Below are 23,667 nucleotides of genomic sequence, written 5' to 3' on the forward strand. Positions count from 1 at the left end.
CCGAGGTATAGGTCTTCTGAGTTTCCTGGTTCGATCTCTGTCCCCTGGTGTCCCTTCCTGTCACTGCTCCAGATTCTGAAGGTAATAGCAATGGAGACTCAGAGTTGCACTTGGTGAGTCTCTGGGGAGTCCTCTCCTCCCTTAAGCTATCCCCTTGTTGGTGGAGCAGACTGGAGGTGGTGTCTCAATTGATAAACTGCTGAACTGTTAGCAGTCACTTAATCTCTCCTTAGGCCCCTCTCTCCTCTCTGTCACCAGCCACATGTGTTTGTACTCACCGGTGATTTACTGGGTTCCTGTGGTCATTCTAGTCCTGTCTTGTTTCGGTCCGGGTGGTCTCCTTTGGTATTCCTAGTTGATCCGGGAGAGGAGAGGAGAGAGCCTTTCTTTTTTTTTTTTTTTTAACAAAAGGTAAAAGATTGATTTATTTATTTGCCTCCAGGGTTATCACTGGGGCTTGGTGCTTTGGCATTGCAAATCCACTGCTCCTGGCCAATGTTTCCATTTTATTTGATAGGACAGAGAGAAACTTATGGCGGGGGAGGGAGACAGAGAGAAAGACACGTGCAGACCTGCTTTGCAGCTTGTGAAGTGTATATCCTTCTACCCCCTGCAGGTGTTGAGCTAGGGATTCGAGCTCGGATCCTTGCATGACTCCTTGCACTTAGTACTATGTGCACTTAACTGGGTCAGCCACCACTTGGTCCCCATAAAAAGATTAATTTATTTATAAGATTTTCTTTTTTCTTTTCTTTTTTTTTTTTTTTTTGCCTCTAGGGTTATTTCTTGGGCTTGATGCCTGCATTATGAATCCACTGCTCCAGTGGCCATTTAAAAAAAATTTTGGGTAGTGCAGAGAGAAATTGAGAGGGGAAAGGAAGATAGGGAGATAGAAAGATAAACACTTGCAGACCTACTTCACCACTTGTGAAACTACCCTTCTGCAAGTGGGGAGCTGGAGGCTCCTACTGGGATCCGTGTGTGGGTCCTTGTGCTTCGTACTATGTGTGCTTAACCTGGAACCTTCTTTTATTTTTTATTATCTTTCTTATTTAAAGAATTTATTTTTTCATGAGAAAGATAGGAGAGAGAGAGAAAGAACCAAACATCACTCTGGTACATGTCCTACTGGGGATTGAACTCAGGACCTCATGGTTGAGAATCCAATTCTTTACCCACTGCGCCACCTCCCAGACCACTATTTTTTATTATCTTTATTCATTAACTTATTGGGTAGAGACAGCAAGAAATCAAAAGGGAAGGGGGTGGTAGAGAGGGAGAGAGACAGAAAGACACCTGCAGCGCTGCTTCACCAGGATCCTAGTTTGAGCCCCTGGCTCCCCACCTGCAGGGGAGTCGCTTCACAAGCAGTGAAGCAGGTCTGCAGGTGTCTGTCTTTCTCTCTCCCTCTCTGTCTTCCCCTCCTCTCTCCATTTCTCTCTGTCCTATCCAACAACGATGACATCAGTACTACAACAATAAAACAAGAGCAATAAAAGGGAATAAATAAATTAAATAATTAATTTAAATAAGGTAAAAGTTGAAAAATAGGGTTCTGAGTGAGCATGCACACGGTTGAATGTACATGTTACCATGTGTAAGAATCTCAGTTAAAACCCCTGGTCCCCACCTGCAGGGGAAGCTTCATAAGTGGTGAAGCAGGGCTGCAGGTGTCTCTCTCCCTCTCTATTTCTGTCTCTATCCTATAAAATGCTTTCTAAAAATTGAAAACTAATATGAGGGTGCTGGGCGGTGGCGCACCGGGCTAAGCACACATAGTATGAAGCATAAGGACCTGCACAAGGATCTCCATTTAAGCCACCAGCACCCCACCTGCAGGGGATTCACTTCACGAGCAGTGAAGGAAGTTTTCAGGTGTCCTTCTCCCTATTTCCTCTTCCCCTTTCAGATTCTCTTTGTCCTATTAAAAAAAATGGCCACAGGAGCAGTGGATTCCTAGTGCAAGCACCAAACCTCAACAATAACCCTGGAGGCAAAAAAAAAAAAAAAAATATATATATATATATATAGTGGGAATGATGGTCTTTTTAAGCCTTGCCCGAATCCCAGTGAAGTCTCCACAGGCCAGAGGGGGCGAAGTGGTATTTAGTCTGTCAGGCAAGTGGAGTTTCTTTTGGCCCCCTTGAGGGCATCTGTATCTCAAAGGATAGGCCTCTGCTGTGGACTTTTCCTGCCTTAATTTAATATGTCACGAGGTGCCTTTTGGCCTCCTGATCACCTGGAGATTGGGGGACTTGGATGCTTGAGGGGGGAGGTGAGGGCCTGCCTTCCTAGAGCCTGGGCTCTGTTCCCAGGTAAGATGGAATCAATAGCGGCTTCCCTGGCAGCCTGGGGCTTGGTGTCCTAGGCCTGCAACCCGGCATGTCCCGGCCATCAGAAAGGCTGGCTCAGGGGAGGTGAGGCCGGCTAGAGGTTGGTCAGGAGAGAGCATCTGCCCCAGGGGAGGTGAGGCCAGCTAGAGGTTGGTCAGGAGAGAGCATCTGCCCTCATACTACACGACTCAATCCATGCAAGAGCACACTTCCTCAGTTTTGAGTCTGTTCACATAACTGCGCAGCCAGCACTGTAAGTAGGGCTGTAAGATTAACCCAGGCAGGAAAAGTCCACAGCAGAGGCCTATCCTTTGAGGCACAGATGCTCTCAAGGGGGCCAGGAGAAACCCCACTTATCTGACATACTAAATACCACTTTGCCCCTCCGGGCTGTGGAGACTTCGCTGGGATTTGGGCACACCTTAAAAAGACCACCATTCGGGGCTGGTGAAATGGCTCTCTTGGACAGCGCCCTGCTTTGCCACCCAGGTTCAAGCCTGGTGCCCCACCTTTGAGGGTGGCTTCAGTGGTGTGGTCTCTTTCATACTCTCTGCCTCCTCTGTCTCTATCTAAAACACAAATGCAAAAATCAAAACAAATCATTTGTTATTAGGTTAACACTCTGGCCATCCCCTCCATTAAGACCACTGTGACCAGCACTGTTACTTCCAGATCACTGTCCCTCTGTATCTCCCACATAATGGATTAGAAATCACCCTAAAACTCTCTGTTTCTAGCAAGTCCAGAAATTTCAACTCAGCTGATATAAATGATCCAGCAGCTGGGAATCTGTATTATTTCCCTTCTCCTTTAATAGCACTGAGGGGCAGGTAGTGGGAGCTGAGAAGTGATGCACATCATTGAGTGCACACATTACCATGCATGAGGACCCAAGTTCACGACCCTGCTCCCTACCTGCAGGAGGGAAGTTTTATGAACAGTGAAGCAGGTCTGCAGGTGTCTATCTTTCTCTCCCCCTCTGTCTTCCTCACCTATCAATTTCTTTCTGTCCTTTCTGGTAACAACAACAGAAATAACAACAAGAAGGGCGACAACAAGGGCAGCAAAATGGGAAAAGTGGCCTCTAGGAGTGGTGGATTCATAGCGTAGGTACCGAGCCCCAGCGATATCCCTGGAAACAAACAAACAAACAAAAAAAAACTTAAAAAAAATTTTTTGTTTATTCACTTTGGATAAAGATAGAGAGAAATTAAGAAGGGTGAGGAAGGTAGAGGGAGAGAGAGAGAGGCCTGCAACACTGCTTCACCACTTGTAAACCTCCCTCCTGCAGGTGGGAACCAGGGGCTTGAACTCAGGTCCTCGCACATTGTAATGTGTGCACTCAACCAGGTGTGCCACTGCCTGGTCCCTTGGGAGTAACAATTTCAGAGGCTCAATTTTGCTGCTCCTTATCACTAGTAATAATAATGACAACATTTTGTTTTTCATCTTTTGACAAGAGCTCTACTCAGCTCTGGCTTATGACGGTGCTGGGGATTGATCCTGAGACCTCAGAGACTGAGGCCTGAAAACCTTTTTTTGCACAGCCTCTATGCTAACTCCCCAGTGAGTGCTTTTTTTTTTTTTTTTTTTTACAAAGGCACTGATTTGAGACTTTGTTAGGTGAGAACTGGGGACCTCAGTAACAGAACCCCAGCCACCATAAGAGGAAGCCCTGGTCTGTTAGTATCACCCCAGCCCCCACAACCTTGCAGCCCCAGCACCATCTCTGATGTCCACATTCAGACTCACCTGTTCCACGCATTTCACAGAAACAGCACCAAGCACCTTACAGCCTCGTGCCTGGCTTCTTCCACTCAGTGGAAGGATCTCAAGGTTGAATTCTGCCATATCTGTTCCTTTTGGGGCCTGAGATCAGCCCACCCTGTCTCACTCAGCAGTGGATATGGTAGATGCATGGGCTGTCTCCTCTTCTCTTCTGCCACCAGGGGTTATTGCTGGGATTGGTGCTTACACAACTCCACTGTTCCTAGCCACCAATTTTTCCCCTCTCTTTTTTGGTACAGGTAAAAGAGAACCAGAGAGAAAGAGAGACACCCGCAGTACTGTTTCACTGTTTGCAAATCTTCCTTCCGCCCCACCTTATTTCAGCTGGGGGACTGACCAGGAGTTTGTGCCCAGGTCCTTCTGCATGGCAATGTCTGTGCTCTACTGGGTCCACCTCCACCCAGCTTCCCTCTTGTGGTCACTGTGAAAAAGGCTGCAGTGAGCAGCTGTGTGCCAGCCTCTGTGTGGGCAGAGGTTTCTTTGCCTCTGTAACAACTAGCCCAGTCTTGGTCAGGAGCTGTCTAGGTCTCTAACTGCCGCTTCTGTGTCCAACTTAGAACTCAATTTAGGACTCAACCACAGAGTGCCCCCACCAGCACTGCTGCCAACCTGCAGCCCCCCACACACCCCCAGGCACACCCAGCCTGGATTAGTGCCTGTGCCCCTCTGTGTCCTCACCATGTGTAGGCCAGGGCAGAGCCAGCACCACAAGATCTCATCTGTGCAGCTTTGCTTGCTGTCTTCTTTCAGCTGACCTGTCCAGGACCTAACTCTCAGAAACCGGTTTGTTGTCCCTTCAATAGCTCAGCTGGTAGAGTGGAGGAGTGTAGAAACCAGTTTGTCCAGCATGGTTTGTTCACAAGATTCCTTCCCTGCTGAGAGGGCCTGGCACCTCCCAGGACTCTCTGGACAATAAACACTCATTGTGCAACTCTGCAACCATTTGGGACTCGCTGTAACAGGAATTTGACTCACGGAGCGCTGACACTTGCTTTCCTGTGGGCTCCAGGGACACCCCAGGGTCCAAGTGTGAAATTCATCAACCTGTCCCTGGGAACTGAGAAATTTGTTAATTAATTAATTTTTGAATATTTATTTATTCTTTTTTGTTGCCCTTGTTGTTTTATTGTTGTAGTTACTATTGTTGTCACTGATGTCGTCAATGTTGGATAGGACAGAAATAAATGGAGAGAGGAGGGGAAGACAGAGAGGGGGAGAGAAAGATAGACACCTGCAGACCTGCTTCACCGCCTGTGAAGTGACTCCCCTGCAGGTGGGGAGCTGGGGGCTCGAATCGGGATCCTTCCACCGGTCCTTGTGCTTTGCGCCACCTGCGCTTAACCTGCTGCGCTACCACTCGACTCCCATTAATTTATTTTTGACCAGTGTCAGGCAGTAGTACACCTGGTAGAGTGCACTGGTTACCATGCACAAGGACCCAGGCTCAAGCCCTAAATCCTCACCTATAGAGGGGAAGTTTCATCAGCAGTGGGCTGTTGAAGTGTCTCTTTTTCCCTTCACCTCCCCTCTTAACTGCTCTCTGCTTGTCTCTCTCTAATAAATAATTTTTTTAAAAAAGAGGGAGTCGGGTGGTAGCGCAGCCGGTTAAGAGCATGTGGCAAGGGCCAGGGTAAATAAAGATCCTGGTTCGAGCCCCCGGCTTCCCACCTGCAGGGGAGTCGCTTCACAGGCAGTGAAGCAGGTCTGCAGGTGTCTCTCACTCTCCCTCTGTCTTCTGCTCCTCTCTCCATTTCTTTCTGTCCTATCCAACGACGACATCAATATCAACAACAATAATGACAACAATAAAACAACAAGGGCAACAAAAGGGAAAGTAAATATTTTTTTAAAAAAAAACTAAAAAAGGTGGGGGAGAGAGGAAGGACACTTTAGTCTGACCAGAGCCCTACTTATCTCTAGCTTATTGTAGTGCTGGGGATTGAACCTGGGACCTTGGAGCATGAGTCTTTTTGCAGAAACATGCTGTACCCTCTGCACACCTGCTATGGTTTTTACCCTGCACAAATCAGTGCTGGTCTCTGACACAAACTCCTGGGACCTGTGCTTGCACCGTCCCCCTCTTCTGTTTTGGGCAACCTCCTACCCACTTCTTGCTGCTGTCCAAGCCGCCAAAGGCTCTGTGAGACGGAGCAGGGCAGGGGACTCTTATTTTACCCTGTGCCCTGGAAACCTGGTATCCCTCCCACCCTGCCCTACCAAGCCAGATGGGGCACTTTCCCCCACCCCCAGCTCCCTGGAGCCTTGCATAAAGCTGGTGAGATGCCAACCTTTTGCTCACTGTCTTGGGCCCCAGCAAAAGTGGCCTCGGTGATCCACACTTCTGGAATCTGCTGCCTCTTTAAGTCATCTAGGATAGGAGGGCAGTAGTTTCCCTTGACCAGTTCCCCATTACTGCCTGGGCAGGAGTGTCCATCAGTGGGGCTGTGTGTAAGCACTGGGTGGCCCAGAATCAGGCTTGTGTACCCCTGGCTGGAGGGGTCTCAGAGACCCCAGGTGAAGTGCCAGGCCCACCCTGTACCGCACTGCCAGGCTTCATGCTTGGTGTCTCCCAGCCAAGGGCTGCCTTATGTTGACCTCTAGACCTAGCCAGATGGGAGCCCTCATGGCAGGAGCCACTCCCACCTCCCAAGTACTGTCACCCAGAAATGGGACCGGAGTAAAGATTTGTCTGCAGGTTCTTTTTTTTTCCCTCCCTCCCACCCCCACAACCCGTCTGCAGGTTCTAAGAAAGCTAGACAAGGAAGGGTCCAGAAATCTAAAGAACTGTTATATCCTAGAGGCCAGGCAGTGGCACACTTGGTTAAGTGCTCACATTAGAGTGCAAGGACCCAGGTTCAAGCCCCTGTTTCCCACCTGCAGGGGGAAAGCTTCATGAGTGGAGAAGCAGGGCTGCAGGTGTCTGTCTGTGTCCCTCCTTCTCTATTGCCCCTTTTCTTCTCAATTCCTCTCTGGCACGCCTTGCTGAGTGCACAGGTTACTATCATCGAGGACCCCAGTTGACGCCCCGGATCCCCACCTGCAGGGGAAGTCTTCACTAAGTGGTGAAGCAGTGCAGCAGGTGTCTCTCTACCTTTCCCTCTCTCAAATTCTCTAAGAAGGAGGAAGGGAGTTACCAGGAGTGATAGATTCATCATGCAGGCAGACATCAAGCCCCAGTGATAACCCTGGTGGCAAAATAAACAAGTGTGCTGAGACCTGGGTGTAGCTGACTAGCCAGAGGGATGACCCAGCACAAGAGGCTCCTAGCTCCGTTGGGTTCAGGTGCCCCAGTGTGTCAAGGTAACAACCCGTTGGGTGGTCCAGGTGGCGCAGTAGATAAACCATTAGACTCTCAAACATGAGGTCCCAAGTTCAACTTCTGGCAGCACATGTACTAGAATGATATCTGGTTCTTTGTCTCTCTCTCTCCTCTTAACTTTCTCATTAGTAAATAAATAAAATATTTTAAGATTTTATTTGTTAATGAGAAAGATAGGAGGAAAAATGAGGCATCATTCTGCCACATGTGCTGTAAGGTATTGAACTTGGGACCTCATGCTTGAGAATCCAATGCTTTATCCACTGTGCCACCACCTGGACCAAAATAAATTTTTTTCCCTTTTGTTGCCCTTTTTAAAAAATTGTTGTAGTTATCATTGTTGTTGTTATTGATGTCATTGTTGAATAGGACAGAGAGAAATGGGGAGAGGAGGGGAAGACAGAGGAGGAGAGAAGACAAACACCTGCAGACCTGCTTCACTGCCTGTGAAGCGACTCCCCTACAGGTGGGGCACCGGGGGCTCAAACCGGGATCCTTATGCCAGTTGTTGCGCTTCGTGCCACCTAAGCTTAACCCGCTGTGCTAACGCCCAACCCCCCCACGATAAAATATATTTTTAAAAAAAGATAGGGAGTCAGGCGGTAGCGCAGTAGGTAAATGCACGTGGCACAAAGCACAAGGACTGGTGTAAGGATCCTGGTTCAAGCCCCCGGCTCCCCACCTGCAGGGGAGTCACTTCACAGGCGGTGAAGCAGGTCTGCAGGTGTCTTTCTCTCCCCATCTTCCCCTCCTCTCTCCATTTCTCTCTGTCCTATCCAACAACGACGACAACAAGAATAACTACAACAATAAAACAAGGGCAACAAAAGGGAATGAATAAATAAATATTTTAAAAAAAAGATAATGACCAGTTGGGCTTTGCACAGGAGTGTGCCAGGTTGTCAAGCAAATTGTGTCTCCCCCCTACCCCCCCCAAAAAGCCACCTCCCTACCCTGCCTGCTTTTCTTTGCATGCTTGAAATGTTCAGTGGTAAAGTGTTATTGCTCCAGGACTGGGGTGTCACCAGGGTCCCTGTGTCTGATGGGGCAGTGCATGGACCCTCTGTTCAGTCTCTGTAAACAGAGCTGGGTATTGCACTGTCTGTGCAGGGTCAGGGGCCCCCTCAGCCCAGCTCATTCTCTGGGCTAGTTGGACAGGCATGCAGTACCCAAAAGCCCCAAGCACCACCCAGCCCCACAGCCAGCCAACATCCCCAGCAAGCGCCCCACAGACTGGGACCCTCAATCCCAGGGGCCCATAGAGCAGACAAGATACAGTCACTGCAGTTTATTAGCAACCCCGCACAGAGGGACAGTGTCAGGACCTGTGGGGCAGGCCCAGCACGGGGTATGGGGCAGGCAGACTGGTTCCTTTGGCTGTGGAAAATGGGTGCTGGAATCTCAGCTGCTGAGTGATTGCCATGCAGAGAGAGGTGCCCTCAGCCACAGCCCAGTAGCTCTGCCTGGACAGCCGGGGCAGGGGCAGCACATGAACAGTCGCTGAAGACAGCAAGCAGCAGCCGCCGAATGCTGAGTTTTGGTGACACTGTTAAATTAATGTGGGGGCTGGGGTCTCTTGGGTCCTCTCCTACCACTCACTCACCTGCCCGACACCCTCTGAGCATGGGGAGAAGTTCTGGTCCCTCTCTAAGGTGAAAGTGCACGTGTGTCACTGGTAATGCCTCCCAGGGCTGCCCTGGAAGCTTCTGGAAAGTGGAGCTGGGAGCCCAGGAGAGGGGCCCTTAGACCCCAGTGCCTCCAGGGCTGCTCTCCCACCCGGATGCAGACCCCACAGGAGGTGGGGCCACAGGCTGGGAGTGGATACGAGCATTGACTGAACTCTGGCCCAGGTGGACGAGAAGGGCTGCAGGTGGGGCCCTGGGCTCTTCCCCCAGTCCAGCAGAGCCCAGCATCCATCGGTCAGGATGGCACTCTGATGCCAAAGTGTTTGCGCAGCTGCTCCAGAAACACAAAGGTGAGCATGGTGTGCGGCATGAGGCGGATGCCAGCAGGCACGAGGCCCTGGAGGAGGAGGATCTGGGTTTAGGGGGCCAGGAGGGACACCCCAAACCAACTCTCGCCCTCCCTGCACCTCTCCTGTCCTCACACCTTATAAAAGGCCAGTGGTCCCAGCTTGGCCGTCTCCATGGCGCAGTGGAGAACACCCTGTGGAAACAGGGCCAGTGCTCTTACCCCAGCGCCCACCCCTAATATCAGAGGGGTAAACACAGGGGAGGGTAAGCAGGCAAGGTCCAGGTGTTCAGGGGAGGACTGATGTCTGCAGAGCAGAGACCAGCAAGCAGGGTGGTGTGGGGGAATGGACATGGGAAGAGGGTGCTGAGGCCACTCCCCACGTCCCATCTAGAGCTCAGGCTGCGGTGGAGGGTGGGGCATTCTCAGTCCATGTACCTGGTACTCGCCCTTGGAGTTCATCAGACGCGTCTTGAGCACGTCTAGTGGCTGGCACAGGATGGTGGCACATCCGCCCTAAAGGGGAGCATCTCACCAGGGGCCTGCCAGCACCCCTCACCCACCCTCACTGGTCTAAAGAGGTGCCATAGGAACCTAGGAACCCCACCCCAGGGCTCCAGCACTTACGAAAGCAGCAGGAGGAAGTGCCCATAGACTGGCCCACAGCCCCAGCACCCCAGATTTGTCTTTGCCCCCTGCCCCTCCCTGGCAACACACTAACACACTTGGCACTCACTGCGATGAAGCTGGCCAGAAAATGGGTAAGGATGTTGTCGGCCAGGTAGCCTGTGCTGAGGACCAGCTGCTTGGCTTGGTCGTAGCAGGACAGCTGTGTGGAGGAAAGGTCAGGTCTTAGGGTGGGCCTGCTCTGGGCCTCCCAAGTCACCACACCCAGGCGGACAGGGAAGAGCCAGGTGGCTGCCCCAGTGGGTGCCCCAAGCCCTGCCTTGACCCCTGCTTTCAGTCTGTCCCGAGTGGGGTGATACTCTTAAAGGCCTGGGCCCTTGGACCTACCTGGCCCACAGTGACCAGCATCCCTCGACTGGAAGCCATGGTGGCACCTGAGAACAGCTTCTTCAGGCCCTCTGCAGGGGGGGTGGGGGTGGGTGTGTGTGTCATTGCCAGGCCTGGGTCCCAGTCCCCCTTTCCCGTCCTGTCCAGGCTCTGAGCTCTGTGTCACTGGGGCCTCCCCTGTCCAGCACTGTGTCCCCAACCTGGCTGGAAGAGACTCCTCCCACAAAAACAAACACCACTTGCTCTGCTCACCTTCACGAGCCACTCGGAACAGGCCATCCAGAGCATGGGCATAGCTGCCAAAAACAAAGGACAGGGTACATGCATGAACACCAACCACCCCATCCCAGGGTTCTCCCCAGGCTGAGTCACAGTCATTTCCCCAGGAACAATGTTCCCAGTGTAGTGTTGGCCCAGCTACTCACTTCCGACGCTGATTCTGAGGCAGCTTCATGTCATTCTGCATCCTGCAATGACCATGCTGGCTCAGGGCGGGGGGGCAGCTGTGGGACACCCCTTAGCCCCAGCTCCAGGCTCCCAGGGCAGGGCCAGCACTGACCTGACGTTCACCATGTCGGCAGGGGTCCCCATGAAACCTCCAATGCAGCCTGCAGCAACAGAAGCAGAGGCAGGCATGTGACAGTGGGTGAGCCTTGCACCCCCCTCCACCCACTGGGCTGGTGCTCACCACTGACAGCGCCCAGGAGCACCTTCTGGTAGAAGGGTGGGGGGCCCTGGCTGCCCCTGGTCATCTTATCCCGAAAGGTCTCATAGATAGCAAAGCGTGTCAGGGAGTACGTCATCTGAGGGTAGAGCAGGGAAGAGGGGGTTGGCTCAAGGGGATTAGGGGAGCCACCGTGTCCTGTGTATATGGAGTTGTCACAGCATGGGCCACGGGGAACCTAGGGGGCCCTCCCAAGGCCCACAGCCATGCCCACTCACACCCAAGGCTGCAGGTTCTCAGGTCCCTTTCTCCTAAGCAGCTTTGAAAAAAGGAGACAGTGACTTCAAGTATGAATAGGGTGGCTGCAGCCTTGGGGTCACAGCCACACAGGATCCCAAGATCAGGGCCCAGGACTCTCAGGGGAAGAGGTGGGGGTGTACCTGTCTGCACAGGGAGGCACTGAGGCCGTTGTAGAGTGCCAGGAGGCCGTCAGAGCGCACCACCCGCATGGCCATGCCCGACATGCGCAGCGTCACCTCCTGCTGTGTCTGCAAGTGCACCTGCGGGCCACAGCTGCTCAGCACCCCACTCCCCACATGGCTACTACCCTCAGCCCAGCCCGTAGCACTGCCACCTAAGTTCCATGTGGCTGGGCCCAAGTGACGAGGCCTGCTGACACATGTTACAGGACAGCCACTTCTGCAGGGCTGACAGTCTCATTTTCAGACTAGGATGCCAAGGTAGGATCCTGACTCCAGCAGGTGGCTCCAGAGCCTCATGTAATTATTTTAGATAGACAGATAAAGAGACTACAACACTGAAACTTTCTCTAATATGGTGAAGGCAAGTCTCCAGCCTGAGTCTTGCACATGGCAAAGCAACACACTACCCAAGTGAGCTGTTTTTTTTTTTTTTTTTTTTTGCCAGCCCTGGAGCCCCAAGTTATATTCACATGCACATATCTAGAAGAGCAGAGTGAGGCTCCAGTGACAGAGAGCTCCTCAGTCCACCCCTCGTCTTGGGTGGACACACTCAGGCAGGCTGCTGCCACCCAGTGCGTCAGTTTCTTTTGATGTGCAGAGGATGAAAGTGGTTAGTGTTTGGCTACCCCTCTTATCCTATGTTTGTTGTCAAGTGTTTCATTTTTATAAATAAAAATTTTTTTTTAAAAAGAAAAGAAAGTGTTTGGTTTGTGTGCCTTGTCCTGCCTCCTCCTCCATCCCTGCAGGGGAGCTGGGGTGCTGAGGCAGCAAAGGGTTGGGGGTGGAAGGAGTCTCTGCCCAGCTCAGAATGAAATGCCCGCTTGAATCACGTGAGCAGGGCAGAGGGCATTGGACTCTGGAGGCAGGAAGCCACCAAAAGGCGTGAGCACAGGTGTAGGGCGGACCAGGCCCTGGAGGGCCACCTTCCACCATTAGAAAGGAAGTCCCAGCTCCCAGCAGGCACTCACCCCTGACCAGAGGGCAACACTTGCCTCCCCTGACCCCTCCTGGCAGGCTTCCTGAGCAAATGCACACCTGGGGTGGGGCAGGGACACCCTAGGGGGTCTTGGACAGTCAACACAGGACCAGGTCACAGCCTGTGGACACAAGGTCTGCCAACGCCTTGGACAGGGTGAAGGGGCTCTGCCCACCCCCAGATAAGAGGCAGTGGGCCTGACCGCCCCTAGGGATAGCAGAAATGAGGGGTGGGGCTGGTGAGAGTGTACAGGCCCTGAGATCTCTGGCTCTAGGCTGGGGGGGGGGGCGGTCACTTCTCAAGGCGACTGGAGCCACCAGCTTCATACTCACCCCCCCCACACACACCCTGACTTCTGGGGTGATTTTTGTTGGTTAGAGAAGCTGTACTTTATGAAAAGCTGCCCTGGAGGGGGGTCTGGTATGGCTCCAAGACCAGCCAAGGCTAGGTCAGCTGGGGTCACAGATGTCATTCCTCCCCTGAGGCCAGCATGGGGCCTGGGGTGGGACAGGAGTGCGTGGGTGGCCCTGGCTCACTGGGCAGGGTTTGCTCTCTGGCCTGGCTCTTCTGTGGACTGAAGGCTCAGGAGACACCCCTCTGGCTGCTCTGGGGGAACAGGGGAGCTAACTTTTCCTGCCCTGCCAGCATGTGAACACAAAGGGGTCGAAGGCAGCTGCCCCCGCAGGCAGGGCCGTGTGCAGTGGCGGCCAGGTCCGCTGACTCAGGCCAAGTCCGTAGCCGTCTCAGAAGCCTATGAGGCACAGAAGGCTTGGTGCACCTGCGGGGCGAGCTAGATCCTTGATACCTGTGCACCCCAGGCCAGCTGCTCTAACTTAACCAGGCAGAACGACGCTCCTCAAAAGTGTGGGCGCCAAGACACGTGGGGCCAAGAGGCAGATGGGACACCACCCCCACCCGGCTCAGCCGCCACCTGCAGGAGGTCCCAGGCTTCCCCGCAGACACGAGGCCCCGCTCCCAGGCCTGGGCCGCAGCCTGGCGCTGACCTCCAGCGGCCCCCGCGCCCCTCACCTTCAGCAGGTCTAGGGGGTGCGTGCAGCAGGCGGCCCCACATGAGGCTAGCCCCCCGAAGTACCAGCGCGATACGCGCGCCTCGGACGCCATAGCTCGAATTCTGCGCAACTGAGCGCTGGCTACAGGGGTTCCAAACGCAGCTTAGCCTCGGTCAGGTCCCGCCCCGGCCCACCCCCGAGCCTGGTTCAAAGTGCCGCCCTGACCCGCGTTCGGGTTCCGCGCTAGCAGCGCGCCCACGCAAGGCGGAAACGAGGGGCGGGCTAAATCCAGACACCGAGACCCCGCCTTTAACCGGCAGTGCGCTTGCACACCAGAGGCCGAGGCTCGAAACCACGCCCCCCATCAGTGCGCCTGCGCACCTCATACTTTTGCGATTACAGCTCTTCAGAGCTAAGGCTCCTGGGTTGAAGAGGCGGGGGTAGAGACCCCGCCCAGTCCTGCGCTAGGGGGCGGGGCCTAAGCGATCTTAAAGTGACCGCGGCCAAGCATGAGAACGCCCTCTCTCCTCCCAGTCCCTCCTTTCTTCTGGGAGTACAGTGTCAAGCCCTCAAGTGACCCAACTCCCATTGGGTAAGTCCCAGGCACCCCATAGGACCTCTCGATGCTGAACATACTCGCTGTCAACTCCACCGGGAGCGGGGCCGGCCCCGGACACATGCCCCCAACAGCAGCGGCTGTGATGTCAGAAAACATAACACATGGAGACTAAAGGACAAATCAGCTGTCCCCTTGGACATCTGGGCACTGAGGCACCACTCTGGTGGAAAGTCAGAATATGAGGTTTGGGGCCGGAGCTCTAAGAGACAGCACACACAGCTGCCCGGCTTGTAGACCCTACAGTAGAAAAAAGTGGGTACCCAAGGCTATGTTAATTAAGAGTGAAGCCCTTGGACAGAAATTAACAGCGCTCACTTCCCAGGAGCAGCCCCGTGTGCAATGGTTTTAGCTGGCCACTGCAGCTCTATCAAGGGAGACAGTTTTGGAGAAACTCCTGGTCCCAAACTCCCAGCATCTTTAAGTTGCACCAGCAAACCAGACTTCAAAAATATAGACTACCAAGAGTTGGGCAGGTTAAGCGCCGGTGGTGCAAAGCGCAAGGACCGGCATAAGTATCCAGGTTCAAGCCCCCGGCTCCCCACCTGTAGGGGAGAGTAAAGGGGAAGAACTTGAGAGTAAAGGGGAAGATAGACCTTCAAGCACTGCTTCACCACTTGCAAAGCTTTCTTCCTGTAGGTCGGGACCAGGGGCTCAAACTCAGATCCAACCCTTGCTGGACTTTGTAAAGCCATGTGTGATACAACAGGGTAGCTAGGGATACACAATTGAATCCTCCTGGTGCCCTGCCTAAGGGGCCACGTGGACACCAAGTCTCACCCAGGCACAGAAGTCATTGTGTATTCCCAGCACCATCATATATGCCAGAGGTCAGCAGCACTCTGGGGTCTCTCTTTCATTAAATATTATACTTTTGGATGAGTATAGATAGCATAATGGTTATACAGAGGTTCTCATGTGTCTGAGGCTCCAAAGTCCCATGCACCACCATAAGCCAGAGATGATCAGTGTTCTGGTAAAAAACAAAAACCCCCGCCTTTTTATAAGCCAGTGTCTATCATCGCTGACACCTGGTTACAAGATCAGGTGCAGGCACCAAGAAGACACTGAGCATCTGGCCAGATGGCAGGTGGCCAAAGTCCAGTGTAGAACAGGGGACCCTGTGGTTACCACTCAGGCCCCTCAGAAAGTGAAGGGGCTGAGAACAAACACAGACAGGGGCCTGGCAGTCACCTCTGCCTGGGGAGGGCACACCCGATTTGCTGGTGGCCAATCATTAACCCAAAGGGCAGCAATGGCTGAACCACCTGGCTTCTGGAGTCAAGAAGCAAATGAAGGTGCTGGGTAGTATGGGAGGGGCTGGGCACCAGCATAGGGAAGCTCCCCCCCCATGCCCACCCCAGGGTTCTACCTCAAAGGCCCCTAGACACAGTGGCCCTTCTCACACAGGGAGGGATGGGCATGAGCCAGGTGCAGGCCCTGGGGATCACAGAAGCCCCACTTCCAGGCTAGGCATTCAATCTTGTTGTCCCTCCTCATCTTGGCTGGGACACAATGGGCAGTCGTGGGTCCCCAAGCAACAAGACCACCTCAGCCAAGACAGCACAGACTCCAGGTTATTTTAAAGAGTTAATATTGAGAAACAGGTCACTGGTGACCTTCCAAGCTCCCAGCTGTGGCCACCCTACAGCTGAAACCACAAGAGGTCAAGACCACCTGCAGACCTTCACAGTGGACAGCTGGCCACAGATGGGAGGCCAAGAGCAAGCCCCACAGCCGTGAGGGGGTCGCAATGCCCACCCCCCAACACACACTTCGGTGGCAGGCGCCACCTCATGGATATATTTCTCTCCCAGGACACCAGAGGGCTGGTGGGAGGTGGCTGGAGTCCTCCCATCAATGACAGGGCAGTTGACCCTTCCCAGTCTGTCTCCGTATGTTCGTCCCTTTTTGTCCCACGGTGGGCTTGGCCATCAGCTGTACACAATCTGCAGTTAAAGCTCTGGAGCCACCCCACCTGCTGAGCATAGTGGGTCCAGGGACCGCTGTCCATAAATCCTCCAAGTCGCTACTCCAGAACCACGGTGCCACCCACCGCCTCCAGGGCCACCTTGATCTTCTCTGCCTCTTCTTTGGCCACGTTGGCTTTGATCTCCTGGGGCAGAGACTCCACCAGTTTCTTTGCCTATGGGGGAGGAGAGCTGGAGTCAGAGTTGTGCTGGGCCAAAGGGATAAAGTGGCAAAAAAGGAGGAAAAGAGGTGCCAGAGAGAAAGAGGCACAAGCACAGAGCCTCACCTGGACCAGGTTGATGCCCTGAATGTAGTTCTTGACCTCCTTGATCAGTTTCACTTTGTCCACAGGCTTGGCCTCAGTCAGGCGCACTGTGAAATGCGTGCGCTCTTTCTGTTTGGGGAAGTCTTCTTCCTGGGGGAAAGTGTGAGTGAGGAAAGATGGGGCAAAGCTGCAGGCACATCTCCTCTTGAGCTGCCCTTTCTTGTGACCTCAAAAGCAAGACTCAAGTATGTCTGCTCTCTCCACATTTCAAACATAACCCCCACCCAACAAAAAATAATATCCCAAGTACTCTGCAGGTGAAATAACTTCACAGAGAAGCAGCACCTGAACGCCCACCATCACCATGTGACCAACAGAGGGAGGGATGGGCAGGACACCCATAAGCACCAATACTGAGAGAGCAGAGACAGGAGACCTAAAAGTTAAGGGCAGTCTTGACTAGGGTGTTACTCAACTGTAGCACTCTTTGCCATATCACCAACAAACTGAGGCAATAAGCCACACGGTAATTCTCTTTGCCCCAACTCAACCAGCTATTAAAACTACTCCAGGAAACTGCGAGTCCCGGTAGGACCCAGGTCCAAGAAGCACAGAGAATCAACAGCCAGATGTATAGCACAGGGGTTTAGTAAACTACTGTTTCCGGAGAACAGTCTGGGATCATGCAAAATCTGAAAAGTCTGCGATAAGAAATTGCTGCTGGGGGAAGTCGGGTGGTAGCGCAGCGGGTTAAGCACACGTGGTGCAAAGTGCAAGGACCAGCATAAGGATCCTGGTTGGAGCCCCCGGCTCCCCACCTGCAGGGGAGTCTCTTCACAGGCGGTGAAGCAAGTCTGCAAGTGTCTTATCTTTCTCTCCCCCTCCTCTCTCCATTTCTCTGTACTATCCAACAACGACATTAATAACAATAATAATTACAACAATAAAACAAGGGCAACAAAAGGGAATAAATAAATAAATAAAATTATTTTTAAAATCTTTAAAAAAAAAAGAAAAAGAAATCGCTGCTGGGTAGTGGCACACTTGCAGAATTCCCGTTACCAAAGAGGAAGGTTTGGGTTCGAACCCCAGGTCCCTGCGTGCAGGAGAGGCAGGGGGAAGTTTCACGAACAATGAAGCAAATATGCAGGCGTCTCTGTCTCTCTCCTTCTATCAGTCTGTCCCATTCTCAATTTCTCTCAAAAACAAACAAACAAAAAAGTGCCAGGAATGGTGGACTTATTGTGCAGGTAGGTGGTCTTGGAGAAATTGTTAATCTCATTATGCAAATGACCTGCAGCTACATAACTATGTATCAGAGCCAGAAATCACTGGAAAGTGGTACTTTCTCAGGTGTGCAGCCCAGACTGCAGAGGAGGTTGTTGCTGCAGTATCCCCCACACGATCTCTGAATAAAAATATCAGCCCAGGAACAGTAAAATCATGGGCATTTGAGACCTGATTCTCTGTCCCCACGTAAATGAAAAATACAAAAAGAAAACTGTCTTGGGCATCCCAGACTGCAGGCAACCAAGCTCAGCTAGAACCTGGGTGATAGCAACACTAGCAACGAACCCTTATTATTAATGCTGAGGAGTAAGTATGTGTGGGCCAAGTCTTAGGAGCCCCAAACCTAACCGAGATACTTAGGGAATGGAGCTACTTCCCTGCAACCCACTCCAGCCTGCACCTGCTTTGAGTTCCATCCCCGCAATTCAACTTCTCAACTCTTCCCCTTTAAGTGGCAGCTCCTTGTTACAACCTTCCACCACGGAGCCAGCAGAAATGTGGTCGCTGTGGGGTAGGGAGCAGGGCCCAGGGCCCCATCCACTGGGCCATGCCCAAATGAATGGCAGGCACCCAATCACGTGATGTAAGCAAGGTTCCTTGCACACAGGATCCCAGCCTGGGCTCACCTCCTGCACTGTTGCAGCAGGGACGACACCGGGAGCCGTGGCCCCCATAGGCATGAGGCCCACATCCTGGATCTTCAGTGTTTTCTGCAAGGACAAGGCAGAGCAGCTTCAATGGAGGGCCACCACACCCAGCCCAGCAGGATTCCTGCAATCCAGGAAGCGTGCTTCCAACGATTTACCAAACTGTATCCCTAGATACTGCAGGAACCCCAAATCTCACCTCCCTGCCCGAACCTGATACCTTCAGGAGTTCGTTGAGGTCTGAGATCTCCAGAAGCGTGAGGCTAGCGATATCCTGTACGAGCTGCTGGATCTTGGGAGGATACTCCTTGGGGGCATTATCCAGGGGTGCGCCGGCCAGGGCCTCCCCCCTTTGCTGGCTGCTGCATCTCATCAGCCGCACGGCACAGACACATGGCACCTGTTGCCTGGTCCCCCAGCACAGCAGTCAAGTGCTGGCGCAGGAGGTCACCTCCCGCCAGCTCCAGCTTCCCGGACCCACCCAACCCCGATTCTCAACCTGCAGAGTACACGTGGGTGACGGAGACTTGGGAACCCTCACTAGCCGCCCGCGACCGGAACCGTCTCGGTCCGCCCGGCTGCCACTGACCCCGGCCGCGCTCTGTCTTCCGGGCCCGTAGCGCCGACGCCCCAAGGTCACTCGGGGTCACTGGCAGCCGCGCGCCCCTTCCCACACGCCGGGACCCGCCAGTCGGGGGCCTCCACCGGGTCTGTACCCTCCCTCTGCAGCCGGCGAGTGGCCGTTCCCTGCCCTCGGTACCTGGCGAAGCGGAGCGTGAAGCCTCGGAGCCTGAGACACGGCCCCCACAAGGGGCGAGCAACCGCCGGCAACATTGGTCCGCAGACGGGAAGGTCACACGCGGCTCCCCAAGAGGAGAGACGCTCTAGCCGCGAGCAACCGAGCATACGAGGAGAGGACGCTCTAGCCACGAAGACCTCCAAGCAAAACCAGCGGTGGAGGACTTGAAAGTGAGCATTTCGCTTCTAACTGCTCGAGATTACCCACAAGGCCGCAGACCGCGCAGGCGCAGAACCTTGTCGGCCCCAACTCATAAGGGCGGGGAGGAGGCGACTGGAAAGGTTCCGCTAGCCCTGAAATCAACTCCTCTAGGGTGGTGGACGTAGCATAAAGGTTATGCAAACAGACTCTAATACATGTGGTTCTAAGGTCCCGGGTTCAACCCCCGCACCCTATAAACTAAAGTTGAGCTGATTAAAAAAATAATAGTAGTTAAAAAATCACCGCCTCTGCCGACTTCCTCCTCTGCTTCTCCTTCTAGCGTTTGCCCTTCTTCCGTAGCCAGTCAACAGTGTCAGGTTGAGCCTGATGTAAAGTTTCAAGACCTCCTTTGAATCTGGAGAGGTGGCAGTCGTTGACTATGTGGGTCATAGTCTGTCTGTAGCCGCAGGGGCAGTTTGGGTCGTCTCTGGCTCCCCAGCGATGGAACAAACACCTCATCACAGACCCCTGCAAGCGTCAACCCGGCTTTGACCTAGCACGTGATGATTGGGCCCTCCTCAATCGCTATCGAACATGCCATGGCCGGTGGACTGCTATGTTCCTCCTCTGCTTGCTAAGGGGAGCTAGGTGGCTCCAAGCAGAAGAGGGTTGCCTCATGGGAGAAAAGGAGGTGTCCCTGCCTCAGTTTCTGACCTCCGTTTGGTGGAAGCATGCTCGTGGGATCACTTGCCCACCTGAGCACATGGCCTTGCGCTTTCATGGCTGAGTCTTGGCCGCAGTTTCCCAGAGATTAGGGGCGCGCGCGCGCACACACACACACACACACACACACACACACACACACACCACCCCCTGCATCTCCCAGCACTTCCTGTGCTGACCCTGACCGCCCCCAACACACACACACACACACACACACACCACCCCCTGCATCTCCCAGCACTTCCTGTGCTGACCCTGACCGCCCCCAACACACACACACACACACACACACCACACACACCACCCCCTGTATCTCCCAGCACTTCCTGTGCTGACCCTGACCGCCCCCAACACACACACACACACACACACACACACACCACCCCCTGCATCTCCCAGCACTTCCTGTGCTGACCCTGACCGCCCCCAACACACACACACACACACACACACACACACACACCACCCCCTGCATCTCCCAGCACTTCCTGTGCTGACCCTGACCGCCCCCAACACACACACACACACACACACACACCACCCCCTGCATCTCCCAGCACTTCCTGTGCTGACCCTGACCGCCCCCAACACACACACACACACACACACACACACACACACACACACCACACACCACCCCCTGTATCTCCCAGCACTTCCTGTGCTGACCCTGACCGCCCCCAACACACACACACACACACACCAACCCCTGCATCTCCCAGCACTTCCTGTGCTGACCCTGACCGCCCCCAACACACACACACACACACACACACACACACACACACACACACACACACACACACACACACACACACCACACCACCCCTGTATCTCCCAGCACCCTGACTGCCCCCAACCCAGCCTCCTCTGGTTAAATCTATTCCTCTCCAAGAATATGGGACTGTGGCTCTGTTGAGGGAGCGCTCAGGGGAAAGGAGCTCCTGAGGATTATTTTTTCTAACTTCACACACTTGGAACAGGTACACACGCTTATACCATAGAGATTTGCACATGAAAAGTGGATTTTTAAATGGTAGAGGGCTAATTTTGCACTATAGAAAGAGGGAGGAACCAATGAAAAGCTAGCATCTGGGTGACGTCAGAAGGGGTATAACTGGAGGACAGATGGATAAAAAGGGATCTTTTGGTTCCCTGCTTCTATTTTGGGTATATAGGGACAACCTTTTCCTGAGTCTCTTCTATCTAAAATCTATACACAACTAAAGGATCCAGAAATTACACCCTTGAACTTGTGTCCCATGAAAATTTCTTTGCCTCAGAACTACAACGAACCTTAGGAGGACCTCTGCAAGTGGCCACGCTGGAGCCCCCAAAACAGTTCCATTGCTCACTTAATATTAAAAACAAAAAGGAGGGCAATGGTTTTGCAAAAAAACTTTTATGCATGAAGCTACAAAGTCCCAAATTCAGTCCTTAGGACAAGTCAGTAAAAAGTAAAGTCAGATAAAAAGTAAAATAAATTGTTTAACAATCATTTGATTTTACTTTTTATCTGACTTTACTTTTTACTTACTTGTCCTAGGGACTGAATTTGTTTGGCTTTGTATGTTAACTCTCTTTTCAGCCACCAGGTTCCAGATGCCATCATGTTGCCGACCAGACTTCCTTGGACCCCACCAATGTGTCCTGGAGCTCCGTTTCCCCAGAGACCCATCCTACTAGGGAAAGAGAGAGGCAGACTGGGAGTATAGATCAACCAGTCAACGTCCATGTTCAGAGGGGAAGCAATTACAGAAGCCAGACCTTCCACCTTCTGCAACCCATGACCCTGGGTCCATGCTCCCAGAGGGATAAAGAATGGGAAAGCTATCAGGGGAGGGGATGGGATATGGAGATTGGGTGGCGGGAATTGTGTGGAGTTACCCCTCCTATCCTACGGTTTTGTTAATGTCTCCTTTCTTAAATTAAAAAAAAAAAAAGTAAAATAAAAGCAAAGCAAAAAGAAGTGGCTGGAGGGGGAAACAGCATAATGGTTATGCAAAGAGCCTCTCATGCCTGAGCTTCCGAAGTCCCAAGTTCAATTCCCTGTACTACCATCAGCAGTGCTGTATTAAAAAAAAAAAAAGTAAGTGGCCTAGGAGGCAATTTAGCAGCTAAAGTACTGGACTAAATTTAGCGGCTAAAGTACAAGTCCCATGTTTGATCCCTGGCATCACCTGATTTGTCTCAGTAAACAATTTTAAAGGCTTTTTTTTTTTTTCTTTTCCAGAACACTGCTCAGCTCTTGTCTTATGGTGGTGCAGGGGACTGAACCTGGGACTTTGGGGCCTCAGGCAGGAGAGTCTCTGCATAATCACTGTACTACCTACCCCCACCCTAAAGGTATTTTTAAAAATTTATTTTAAATGAGAGAGACATAACAGAATCCTGCTTGGCTCTGGTTTATGGTGTGCTGGAGATTGAACCTGGGACTTCAGAGCCTCTGGCATGAGTCTCTGCATAACCATTATGCTATTTCCCCAGTTCTAAGATTATTTTATTGAGCTGAGAAGACAACAAAATTGTTCTGCAAGACTTTCATGCTTGAGGCTCTAAAGTGCTAGATTCAATCCCCAGCACCACCATAAACGAGAGCTGAGCAATGGTCTGGTAAAATTAAAAAATAATAATCTAAAAACAAACTTGGCTAGTGATCTGCTTTGTCAAGAATGCAATCTAGGTTCAAGTCCAGCCCCCATGGAAGTGAAGGGAGCTTTGGTGCTTTGGTCTCTTTCACTGTCTCTAGCTTAAAAAAAAATAACAACAGTGGTCCTGGAGGTGGCGCAGTGGAAAAAGTGTCAGACTCTCAAGCATGAGGTCCTGAGTTCAATCCCCGGCACACATGTACCAGAGTGATGTCTGGCTCTTTCTCCTGTTTCTCATAAATAAATAAATAAAACTAAAAATAAATAAATAAATAGATAAGACAGACTGGGAAGTGCATGAGGTTCTAAGTTCAATCCCTGGCATTTCATATGCCAGAGTGCTGCTCTAGTTAGCTTGTCTTTAATAACAGTAACAATAATAATGTATCAAATGTAGGACACAAAGGGGTAGAAACTCTACCAAGTAATATTCTTGGGGCCAGAGAGGTGTCTCACTTGACAGGGTGTATGCGTTGCCATTGTTGAGTCCTTGCACTCTCCTTCTCCCGTGGGCCTACCCAGGAATCCAGGAGGTTTGGTGCTGTTGTGTACCTGCACCCTCTATCTGAATGAAAGTCAGCAAGAGAGTGAGATCCCTCGTGCATAAGGCACAGGCTTTTTTTTTTTATATTTATTTATTCCCTTGTTTTATTGTTGTAGTTATTATTGATGTCATTGTTGGATAGGACAGAGAGAAATGGAGAGGATACAGTAGGGCACCAAAGTAAAAACCCTGGAGTGAGGGTGAGGATGGATATTCAGCTTCCCGGGGTGGCAGGGGTGGGTGGGATGGGACACAGTCTTTTGGTGGTGTTTATGTACACTCCTATATTTTTTATGTTTTATTTCCTTTTGTTGCCCTTGTTTTATTATTGTTGTTGTTCTTGATGTCACTGTTGTTGGATAGGACAGAGAGAAATGGAGAGAGGAGGGCAAGACAGAGAGGGGGAGAGAAAGACTTGCAGACCTGCTTCACCACCTGTGAAACGACTCCCCTGCAGGTGGGGAGC

General features: G+C 52.2%; 2 protein-coding genes across 5 annotated transcripts; both read right to left on the bottom strand.

Moving 5' to 3' along the window:
- Positions 1-8,715: 8,715 nt before the first annotated feature.
- Positions 8,716-13,872, bottom strand: SLC25A10 (solute carrier family 25 member 10). Of its 4 annotated transcripts, none has more exons than XM_007538241.3 (11): positions 13,577-13,869; positions 11,530-11,649; positions 11,114-11,228; positions 10,985-11,033; positions 10,851-10,892; positions 10,678-10,721; positions 10,426-10,496; positions 10,148-10,240; positions 9,850-9,927; positions 9,550-9,606; positions 8,716-9,462 (listed from the first exon to the last, which is right to left on the bottom strand). In XM_007538241.3, exons 1-11 carry the CDS (start codon positions 13,667-13,669, stop codon positions 9,361-9,363), a joined length of 864 nt encoding a protein of 287 aa, XP_007538303.1. In that variant the 5' UTR covers positions 13,670-13,869; the 3' UTR covers positions 8,716-9,360. The 4 variants fall into 4 exon arrangements, with proteins under 4 accessions (XP_007538303.1, XP_060027771.1, XP_060027770.1 ...); XM_060171788.1 differs by lacking the exon at positions 13,577-13,869 and adding an exon at positions 13,463-13,573; XM_060171787.1 differs by lacking the exon at positions 11,530-11,649 and having other exon boundaries at positions 13,577-13,872.
- Positions 13,873-15,750: 1,878 nt separating this feature from the next.
- MRPL12 (mitochondrial ribosomal protein L12) lies at positions 15,751-19,266 on the bottom strand. The gene is made up of 5 exons (XM_007538242.3): positions 19,107-19,266; positions 18,567-18,753; positions 18,326-18,409; positions 16,431-16,559; positions 15,751-16,319 (listed from the first exon to the last, which is right to left on the bottom strand). The coding sequence occupies exons 1-5, from the start codon at positions 19,250-19,252 to the stop codon at positions 16,203-16,205; spliced, it is 663 nt and encodes a 220-aa protein (XP_007538304.2). The 5' UTR covers positions 19,253-19,266; the 3' UTR covers positions 15,751-16,202.
- Positions 19,267-23,667: the final 4,401 nt, after the last annotated feature.

Source organism: Erinaceus europaeus, chromosome 14, assembly GCF_950295315.1.
Source record: "Erinaceus europaeus chromosome 14, mEriEur2.1, whole genome shotgun sequence".
NCBI classification, from domain to species: Eukaryota; Metazoa; Chordata; class Mammalia; order Eulipotyphla; family Erinaceidae; genus Erinaceus; species Erinaceus europaeus.